Genomic DNA, 10799 nt, shown 5'->3' on the forward strand with positions numbered 1-10799 from the left:
TTGTGCTTCGCACTCGCCGCTGACGGCGGCGTTCCGGGAACACTGCGTCGAGCATTAGGTGTACTTTCAATTGGATGTGAAATAAATGCTCAGATATCAAGCAGTATACAAATATTACCTGATTCTGCCTTGGTATCCATGTCATTGGTTACATATTCATTCTCATCTTCACGACTCTGAACTTTAGGAGACCCCTTACTCGATCTAAAACTATTGTTACTTGAATTTCCAGATGACCGCATGGGAGAAGCTCTGTAGGGTTTCGTATTAACGGTCACAGAAACTTTACTGCCAAACACATCCTCTCCATCTAGACGTTTCTTAGCTCTGTACAAAAGAAAATCTTTTAAGTTGATTCAAATATTATACTCAACAACTGTGTTACAGTTGATGTTATATTCTTCTATTACGCTGCCTACCTTTTACAGCCATGCAAACCATAAACATTAGCTCTTATTTATATTACAATTTTATCATTGGATTGAGGTCTTTAAGTTCAGTTTTATCATCTGTTTCACTTAATCTCATTGATGTTTGGCCTAAAAAGTTTAAGAGGTTTTCTGAAGAAGCTGTGTTTCATTGAACTCAATGTTCTGTATCTGCAGGAAATGCAATTTATCTGTGGATATGAAAGAATGTGTCAATCTCAACTAGTCTCAAGTTTTACTTAACTTTGTAACCTTAAGGCGAAAGAGAGACTGTCAAGCCTCAGCATTACCAGATGGGCTACTCCAAAAACCAGAGTAAAAAAGCAAACTTACCTTCCTGCATTTTCAGCGTTTTGAAACTTCAAAACAGCAAGGTTCTCATTGATGAAGACCACTTTACCTCCACAGTTGTCTGACAGTTGCTTAAGTCTGTTTCGCACTTTGCTGATGTCTGAGACTTGTGGCAAATTTCGCACCACTAACTGTGGGTTCTCCGAACAGTCCTAAGGAAGTAAATTTGATTGGTAACCATTAATCAATCAATCAATAACTTAAGCAAATATTATGTACAGTAGTGCAGTCATATTAATAAACCAGATGAAACGACTGGAAGAAACACAGAAAAACTGGGAGGAGCACTGAAAGACTGGGAGTAGCACACAATAATTGGCAGACATGAAATTAGTAAAAGAAAATGCCCAGAGAATCTGACTAGGTATCAGGAATTTAAATTCCAACAAGCCTTCTTTCAAGAAGGTAGGTTGGTGCAGTGATTGTGCTTCAAGCTGTCAACCATCAAGTTGGAGCTTTGAAGGCTCATGCTGTTCATTTTACTCTTTCCACGAAGAGTAAAAAAGGGTTTAGGGTAGGAATGAATGTGCTGATTACTGCTTATGAAATATTGCTCCCCAAAGTGATGATGATGATGATGTGTTCCAATGACTTGGGAAAAGGGTGACAATGCATAAAACACATAGCAGCAGTTCATTTCAATCTGTACTTTATAAATTTTTAATAAACCATTATTCTCCAAAGTTACCTTCATTGGAGATCTAAATGGCAGATCAATAAGAAGGTCACTGTACTGGACTGTCTCATTGGCGCAGGTGGTCAGAGCATCACTTGAGTCCTGTCGATGCACAAGAATGATCTTCAAGCCATTACGATGTCGAAGGTCAGAAAGATCATTGGCAAAGTTTACATCACCTGCAGATAAGATCAAAAAGGAAAAAATAAACTTATGTTGAAATAACTCCTGCATTTACATTGAGAAATTATCTTAATTGAGGTCCTGGCAGGACATTACAAGAAAAATTGGAATTGAATTAGTTCTTGAATCTTTATGAATACTTTACCTGAAATAAGAACTACAGTTGCTGGTGGATTGTGGGTATCTGCAAACCTTCGTAGACTTTGTTTCAGCTTGTCGTCAGCTGCATTTTTAGCAGTAGCATTGATGTGGGCGACAGTCACCTGTGGAAAGTACACATTATTTATAAAGTTAATGACACAATATAATACAGTTTTGTAAATTTACTTTTACAACAAAATTGCCGTCAGGCAGCATTTGCCCAATGAGCCGAGCTTTGCTCACCTGTGGCTTAGACAACTGTTGTACAGTACATTGTGTTCAATTGGTAATTGAATTGTTAGTAGTGAATATGCAGTTGAAATAAAATGATAAATGAATACAACTACTTAACACATTCGCTGCCAGCGACAAGTATACTCTTCCCACAGGGTGTATACATTTTAGAACCACAGACTTAATGGCTGACAGTTCAGGGGAGATACACCTAGACTATAACATACAAATAATGCATGTATGTTTGATGTGATATGTTGCCGGCAGTACACTAGATTGCTGAACCTATAAACAACCAATGCAAAAAGTGGCAGAGGAAATGGAAAGTACACAGAGGCAGCATCAGGATTTCCCTGACAGGGTGTCCAACGTCCCCGACGTAGGGGGTGGTAGGGGGTCACCGGCGCTGAAAATACTGTCCCATTGCTAGTGACAAGTTTAGTTGTCCCCTAATATTCCTAGACTCACCATTTTCATGAAATGACTAGATAAAATTTCAAAAAAGTATGTTCGTATACTTGAAAAAAGGTCTGGCTGTCAACGTGTTAAGGCTTAGGCAGTGCCTTGTTTTTATCTCAGTCTTAAACCAATTCTTAATTCTGATTGGCTGTTATTGACCTAATCCAATCCATAGAACAATAACAACCAAACTGAATCAGGGATTGGTTTAAGACTGGTGTAACAATAGCCAAGTGCTGCCAATACTTGAAAATCATTGATAACCGAACCTGAGCATCATTTAATTCTTGGATTACTGAGTTGCTTTCTTTGTTAATGTCACAGACACACATGAATTCTGCTTCTCTGTGGCCTCCAAAGAATTGATCCCGAATCCGTTGCACAAGCACCAAAGCTGATCTTCCACGAGGGACAGAACAGTTCTCAATGTCCCAGAAGACTCCAATTGGGGGCTTGTCCACAGTCGCTGTAGTATCACTGGCCCCTTTTCAAAGTTAAAAAAAAAACAATGCCAAGTTCCTCGTAAATCAGATTATCAAAGCAACTGATAGTACAACACTAATTTAAGTAGACATTATTTTGTATTACAGTACGCTAATGTTTATAAATTTGCAAAGTGCATGTTAATTCCTTAACATTGATTTTATTAATTTGTTTTACTTTTTCATTTCTGTATAAAGACTGAGAAATACAATATCAACACAAATTCACAATCCATAAAACCATACCCTACTTGTGCAGATGGGCATTAAGTTTTTTACCAATGAAGAGAATATTTGAATACATACAAATATCTTATTGTATCAAATAACATATTGTGATCACAGTAATCTCAATTCTAACTTACCATTTTCTTCAGTAGGAAAAATTTGTGGCAGATGGCAAGTTCCTTCAGTACTCAAGCACGATGCAGGTGGAATTCGAATTTGCCTGGCATGCGAGTGGAATGGTGATGCTGGTACTCCTGTATTACAACTCTGACAATGGCAGAATACACTGGAGGAGTTATTATGAACAGAGTTTGATGGTTGTGTCTGACAGGCTGTGATGGCTGTTCCTGCATCAGGTGTTGATGTATGTTGGAAGCTTTGGTCAAAAAGTGCAGTAATTTCACTGGTGATGTTATGCCCCAAGGAATGGTTGACAGTGCTTCTCATGTATACCGGTGAAGAGTTGCAAGCCATTGGCAAATTTTCACACGTGCGTAGTGGTGTCTGAGGAACGAAGTCTTGAGTGTTATTGCAGGAGGGCCTGTGTGGTAGCGGACGGAAACCTGAAGTAGCTAATATACTTGGGTCTTGGTACTGTGGCAATGAATACTTGTGTGTAGTGTGTGTGCCATACTTGGTAGCACATTCATAACAATGATTCTGACTTTGCTGGTGAAAACTATGAGAGCTATGGGAGCAGCATTGCTGGTGATCATAGTCACAGGAGGTTGTGTTTTGCTGGACACAGCATGGCATGTGGGAATCTTGAAGAGCTGCCATCATTAACTGGTGTGATGATGTACGCACACTTGTATGACTGCCATCTGGCTGCAAAAGAGCCTTAAGCTGAGCAGTTAAGTCAAAACCATGTTTTGGAGAACCATGGTGACATCCGGAACATGGCGCATGTCTGCCATGACTTCCAGGACATTCTGATGGAGACAGCCTACTGGCTGAAGTATCACGATGACTCCATTGCTCGTTACTTCTACTGCACTGTTGGAAAGCTGACACATCACTACAGCAGGAACAAATGCCACGTGTACTAGAACATGATCTATGACTAGGTGCAGAGTAAGCCAAGGATACCTGACTTCCACTTCTCTCTAATTTATTATGACTATGGGGAGAATATTTATCAGGTTTTCCAAAAACTTTCTGCCTTCCACTTCTTTTTTGGTTAGAATGAGAATGATGGCTTTGGTCTCTTCTGTCTGAATAATAGTACTGTCTTTCATCTTCAGAACTAGAATCGCAACTAGCGAAGCACTGATAGTCATCATCTAGATGATCATCTAGAGTATCAGTGCCACATGGAACCTGTCGGTCATGGTGTCTTGAACAACTCCTTCTCCTACGTGCAGAACGGGAAGCAAGCCTAGTCCGTTCTCTTCCTGGTATAGTTTCACTTTTTAAACTAGGCACATGATGACCATGATGACAATCTTCACAACCTGAACTACACCGTAGTGAGGAAGTACACACATGACTTCCACGAAAGTTACTCGTATTCATCCTCGACTTAGGCCTATCATTCTTTTCTGAAACTTTGTTAGAGGTGGTTGAATTAATAAAATGATAATCTTGATTGTTCATCTCCAAGCAACAACATTTTAGATTTAGTCTGTTGTGAAAATATATAACATCTGAAAAATATAAAGAAAATATTGTAGTGATTAAGAAAAATGTGTTCACATAGTATTGGCCTAGGCCTAGTAGTAGTAGGGCCTAGGCTTAGCCTACCCTAGGCCTAGATCTAAAGATTACTAATTGGACTAGGCCTAGTAGGGCCAGGTCTATCTAGGCCTAGGTGACTAGAGGCTAGAGTATTCACACTTTTAACACTCAGATTTAAAAGCTAATAAAAAGTACTTGGCTAGGTTGTCTAGCCTAGCTAGGCCGAGGCCCTAGTACTATTTTCAAATAAGTTTAGGCCTAGGCTAGCCGGCTAGTATACAATAGGCTAGGCTAAGGCCCCGCACACGGCACTCAACAAGACCGGTTAGGCTCGGCCAAAAGACAGTTCGGCTTCGGGGCCAAGGCCTAGCTAGTCTCTACTCTAGCTTAAGATAGCCAGGAACCTTCCTGAAATGAAATCATTTAATTAGTTTTTAATTGTTAATTAGACAACTAAAACTCTATCAAATGTAGTTATAAGTTTAAGCAAACTGGAGTTTGTAAATCAAGTAAAATAAACCCAGCAGTTCCATACCATTATCATTTATCTCCGCTTCGTTCGCGAAATCGCCTCAAAAAATAAAGCTCAATGCGCGATGAATGATGTATGGAACGCTGAGAGTGCCTTCAATGGGCTTTGCTTTAAGTTTTGAAATTGAATTAAATTCAAATAAACAAATTTTTAATTTCAAACCTTTTAATTAATTAATTAATAATGTATTGATTACTGTTGTTTGCTTTATGTTGTTTTATTTACGGATATATTTTATAGTTTAATCATCGAAATCTGAATCAGAAAATTCATTTTGAGCTTTAGAGAAATTTATATTTAATTTACATAAAGTGTATAGGGCCTAGTATCATAACTATTTAACTTAGAAAACCAGAAAGTCTTCAATTCAATTTTCAAACTTTTAATTAATTAATAATAATGTATTATTTAATGAACTGATTTTTAGTATGTATATATTAAGGATCTATTTATCACATCATTAGTTTGAAAATGTGAGAAAGAAAGATACGCTTAACCATAGAGCAAATAAATGCTCTATGGTTTAACCAGTGTTCAATTTTGAAAAAAGAGAATGTTAAAAAATGTATTTTTCATGTTTATTTTTTAGTTATTCTTCATTGCCGAGTCATAGAAATATAACTGCTAATGGAAATATTCTTACCTTGCTTCTAACTGTAGTTGCTTTTTAATCGAGATAAAGTCTATTTCAAATTAGGCCATTAATGTAAAATTTTGATCAATTATTTATATCTTGTGAAATGTATATTATTTTAAACTTTGTTTATTTAATTTTCTGTATTGTGTGTTTTTGAGTTTAAAAAGAATTTTAAAAAAAAGCTTTGGTAGCCGTGACCATAACATTTGTATATGTAGTGACAAGTATCATGCTGCAGTAATCGTTTTACTATTGCGGAATTGTGTCGTCATTGTGGTGCAGTCATAAAACATGGAATTATAATTATGCATGGATGATGTAGAATCTTAGTATCAACAAATCACACAAGACAAATATGCTACAGTATTTCTCTTTTGTTTCAAATGGTGGCTCTGAAAAGAGCCTTTTGATTTGCGTTTTAGATGAAGCTATCCACCGAATCCGTAGAGGGTTCGGCCTTGTCTCTTCAAGGCGTAGACGACATCCATGGCGGTGACGGTCTTCCTCTTGGCATGCTCGGTGTATGTAACAGCATCACGGATGACATTCTCAAGAAAAACCTTTAATACTCCACGAGTTTCCTCATATATGAGACCAGAAATACGCTTGACACCACCACGACGAGCAAGACGACGGATAGCTGGTTTGGTGATACCCTGGATGTTGTCACGCAACACTTTACGATGACGCTTCGCGCCTCCTTTTCCAAGTCCTTTTCCTCCTTTACCACGTCCAGACATGTTATTATTCTTATTCGAATGTCAGCTCGAAAATAAAATAGCGATGGATACAAAATCCACATATATAAGTTTATTCTGCGGACGTAGGAGGAACGACCACTTTGTTACAGTATTGGCGCTCAAAAGAACAAGCTTTCTTGTCACGCTCGCTCACGCACTATTCAGGAATCCTTTGTTTTGTATGGGTTGGAGGGAAAAAACAGTCAAATACAATTTGAAAGACATGTTTAGTTTTAGTTTTTATTTGGAATCACTTTTATTACAGTGGCACACATTCAAAATGATGGTGCATCCAAAAGACAAAAATCAACAGAAAATTAAAAAGAAGAAAACAACTTAACTACGAAAATCATTACGGAACAAAAGGTTCGGTAAATAAAGCCAAATGGCAACGTTGAATCAAACAAATTCATTATAAATAATAATAAATGAAAAAAAAAGCAACTTAAAAATATTGGTGGTACTTAGGTATTAACGTTCTTATAGATATTTGATCTTAAATTCCATGCTTGTTGAATGTAATTTTTTTTTTATCAAAGATGATCGAAAGAGTTTCATCTATATCAGACAGATCATCTAAAAATATTATATTTTAAAATCATTAGCACCATAAATGAAGTTAGTCCAATGAATGTCTATAAGATAAGGTGCAGTCTGATTTAATTTATAAGTTTATTATTTATAACACACCACAAATTGGAATAGGAAACACAGACCACCCACCTGAAAGATGAATACTTAAGATTGAAACCTAAATTAAACAGATATAATAATCGATAGAAATATTATACCATAACAACTTATACGTTACCTACTGCATGGAGTAGAGTAAATGAATCGTTTATCAACGGAATTCAATAATATACAGTATTTGGAATTTCAAATCAAATCATATTTGTTTAACTGCCAAATTCCGAAAGGAGGCCAATCAGACAAGCCTGTATACAGGTTCCTAGTAAATACAGGTACCACACGTTGCCGTTAAAGAAACTCCTTTGTTCCCAACTCCATTCACCTTCATAATAATGTTAATAGATAATTGTGGTTTTAAGTGCAATTTCGACCTAATTTAATTAAGTTTAATGTGTAATTGGTTAATAATGTTTTATATTCTGTTTGTACACATCTTGTGACTAGGCCTAGATATTATTTGGTGCTCGTAGTTGTATATCCTTGTTATCTTTTATTTATTACGGTATAGGCTAGGCCTATGTTGTTAACACAGTCGAGGTTAAATTTATTGAGAACATTTTTTCCAGGGCAACACAACAATATAAGTACTCTTATTCCTGTCTCTTATACACATCTAGATGTGTATAAGAGACAGCACCTATACAGGTCAGAGTTCACAAACCCTTCACAGTCTAATAGCAAATATCTTGTTTATCTGTAGTTAATAGTAAATTCTAGTAAGACCTAGGAATTAACATAATTAAAAGACTGTTTATGTTAGAAAAATGTATATGGTGTTCAATATCTGAGAAAGCATGGCGAAACATTTATCATACATAAGAACTGCCTACCTCGTGTTTGCCAAAACAATCTACTGGTACTGGCTGTAGACACGGTGGGCAGGGTAAGGCCACCTGCCTGTACTGGACTTCTGGTTGCTTCTCCCAAGGCCCGGCAGGTCGTGGCTACAACATAAATTAAACAGCATGATTTGGTAACATTCAATTATATTTTTCAAAGTTAATTTCTTTTTGCTTGTAAGACATCAGGAAAAAAAAATCACATCAAGAGTACAAACTAATAGATAGACTCATATTTGCATTTGATTTTAAAGTTTAGGTGTGACATGCACCAATAATATTATTATGTCAAAGTTTCTTGAAGAAGTCTATTGTACAAATTGAGATGTGTATAAGAGACAGCGTATACCCATATGTCGGTAGACCTTTCATAGGTCCTACGTCATCGTAAATAAACATTTATAAAGAAATGCTTGTGGCTTCAACGTGTTATTTATTCATTTTAACACTGTATATTATTTAAAACCCTGCTTCTTTCTTCAGCATTCAATAATGGTTTTTTAACAAGGGTGTAATGCAGGCATGCTTAAGGGAAGATGGAAATAAATCTCTAAATAAAAGTTAATTAAATTAGAGTTAAAAATAAAAACTCAAAGAAGTGTTGACATCTTCAGTTATAATTGGTTTGAGAACAGGAAGGCAAGCCTTGAACAATTTCAATGGGAGTGTGTCAAGTGAAAATGAGGTAATTGAAGATGACTTAATAACCTCAAGAACTTCCTCTTCTGAGACAGCAACAAAATGAGAAAAGTCACTTGTATTAAAGTTTGAGGAGAGCTGGATAAAAGTGTGTTGCAATATTTTTCGATTTTTGACTTGAAAAAATGGTAAATAAAGCCAAATGGCAACGTTGAATCAAACAAATTCATTATAAATAAAAATAAAGGAAAAAAAAGCAACTTAAAAATATTGGTGGTACTTAGGTATTAATGTTCTTATAGACATTTGATCTTAAATTCCATGCTTTTTGAATGTATTTTTTACAATATTTATAAAGATAATCGAAAGATATCAGACAGATCATCTAAAAATATATTTTAAAATCATTAGCACCATAAATGTAGTTAGTCCAATGAATGTCTATGAGATAAGGTGCAGTCTGATTTAATTACCTATAACACACCACCGATTGGAATAGAAAACACAGACCATCCACCTGAAAGATGAATACTTAAGATTGAAACCTAAAGTAAAAAGATATAATAATCGATAGAAATATTATACCATAACAAATTATACGTTACCTACTGCATGGAGTAGAGTAAGTGAATCGTTTATCAACGAAAGTCAATAATATACAGTACTTGGAATTTCAAATCATATTTGTTTAACTGACAAATTCCGAAAGGAGGCCAAGCAGACAAGCCTGTATACAGGTTCCAGTAAATACAGGTACAACTCACCACACGTTGCCGTTATAGAAACTCTTTTGTTCCCAACTCCATTCACCTTCATAATAATGTTAATAGATAATTGTGGCAATTTCGACCTAATTTAATTAAGTTTAATGTGTAATTGGTTAATAATGTTTTATATTCTGTTTGTATACATCTTGTGACTAGGCCTAGATATTATTTGGTGCTCGTAGTTGTATATCCTTGTTATCTTTTATTTATTACGGTATAGGCTAGGCCTATGTTGTTAACACAGTCGAGGTTAAATTTATTGAGAACATTTTTTCCAGGGCAACACAACAATATAAGTACTCTTATTCTAGTGTTAACCATTTTCATTGTATACAATTGACAGAAAACCAACAAATCTCTCTTGTACTTTTGGTGGCTCTGAAAAGAGCCGTTTGGTTTGAAACTGCAGTAAAGATGATTACTTAGAGCTGGTGTATTTGGTGACAGCCTTAGTGCCTTCAGATACGGCATGCTTGGCCAATTCACCCGGCAGCAAGAGACGAACGGCGGTCTGAACTTCCCTGCTGGTGATGGTGGATTTCTTGTTATAGTGAGCCTGTCGAGATGCTTCACCGGCAATACGTTCGAAGATATCGTTGACGAAGCTGTTCATGATTCCCATGGCTCTGCTTGAGATACCAGTGTCTGGGTGAACTTGCTTCAACACTTTGTAGATGTAGATGCTGTAGCTCTCCTTTCGTTTACGTTTCCTTTTCTTATCGCCAGTTCTTACGGCTTTAGCCTTACCGGCTTTCTTAACAGCTTTTCCTGAAGTTTTTGGCGGCATGTTTTCGATTTAATCTACGAATAGATAACTGATGAACTAAATTAAAGCACGGCGCTATTTATCGAGTTTGATATGCTAATCAGGGATTCATTGTGAATAACAGACCGATCCCCATAACGCTTCCTACTAGCTGTTAAAAACGCGCGATTGATAATTGTTCTTTGTTTTGTTCCCAAAATAACAATAGAAAAGGACAACACCCAGCAAAAGCAATGAGTTCTATTCAATTTTTGGCGCCAATCGTTATTATTTTTAAATTGTCGTTATTTAATGTTCATTAACATCATGTATGTATATGTAATATAT

The 10799-nt window shown here is 36.3% G+C and overlaps 3 protein-coding genes across 3 annotated transcripts in view; all 3 read right to left on the reverse strand.

Annotated features, from left to right (window-relative positions):
- The window catches only part of LOC117109716 (meiosis regulator and mRNA stability factor 1-like), a 19345-nt gene extending 13894 nt beyond the window's left edge, over positions 1-5451 (reverse strand). Inside the window, exons 1-7 of the mRNA XM_033252103.1 lie at positions 5395-5451; positions 3320-4828; positions 2742-2956; positions 1784-1901; positions 1468-1634; positions 762-931; positions 119-327 (exon numbers count right to left, since the gene is read on the reverse strand). Coding sequence (XP_033107994.1) covers positions 119-327; positions 762-931; positions 1468-1634; positions 1784-1901; positions 2742-2956; positions 3320-4778 — 2338 coding nt within the window. The 5' untranslated portion in view covers positions 4779-4828; positions 5395-5451. The remainder of the gene's footprint in view (positions 1-118; positions 328-761; positions 932-1467; positions 1635-1783; positions 1902-2741; positions 2957-3319; positions 4829-5394) is intronic.
- Positions 5452-5834: 383 nt separating this feature from the next.
- On the reverse strand, positions 5835-6791 carry LOC117109734 (histone H4). The gene has a single exon (XM_033252134.1). It carries the CDS (start codon positions 6766-6768, stop codon positions 6457-6459), a length of 312 nt encoding a protein of 103 aa, XP_033108025.1. The 5' UTR covers positions 6769-6791; the 3' UTR covers positions 5835-6456.
- Positions 6792-10074: 3283 nt separating this feature from the next.
- LOC117109761 (histone H2B, gonadal-like) lies at positions 10075-10506 on the reverse strand. Its single transcript, XM_033252172.1, has one exon. It carries the CDS (start codon positions 10491-10493, stop codon positions 10125-10127), a length of 369 nt encoding a protein of 122 aa, XP_033108063.1. The 5' UTR covers positions 10494-10506; the 3' UTR covers positions 10075-10124.
- Positions 10507-10799: the final 293 nt, after the last annotated feature.

Source organism: Anneissia japonica, unplaced genomic scaffold, assembly GCF_011630105.1.
Source record: "Anneissia japonica isolate Jap-2015-1 unplaced genomic scaffold, ASM1163010v1 scaffold3782_len1007564_cov172, whole genome shotgun sequence".
NCBI lineage: Eukaryota > Metazoa > Echinodermata > Crinoidea > Comatulida > Comatulidae > Anneissia > Anneissia japonica.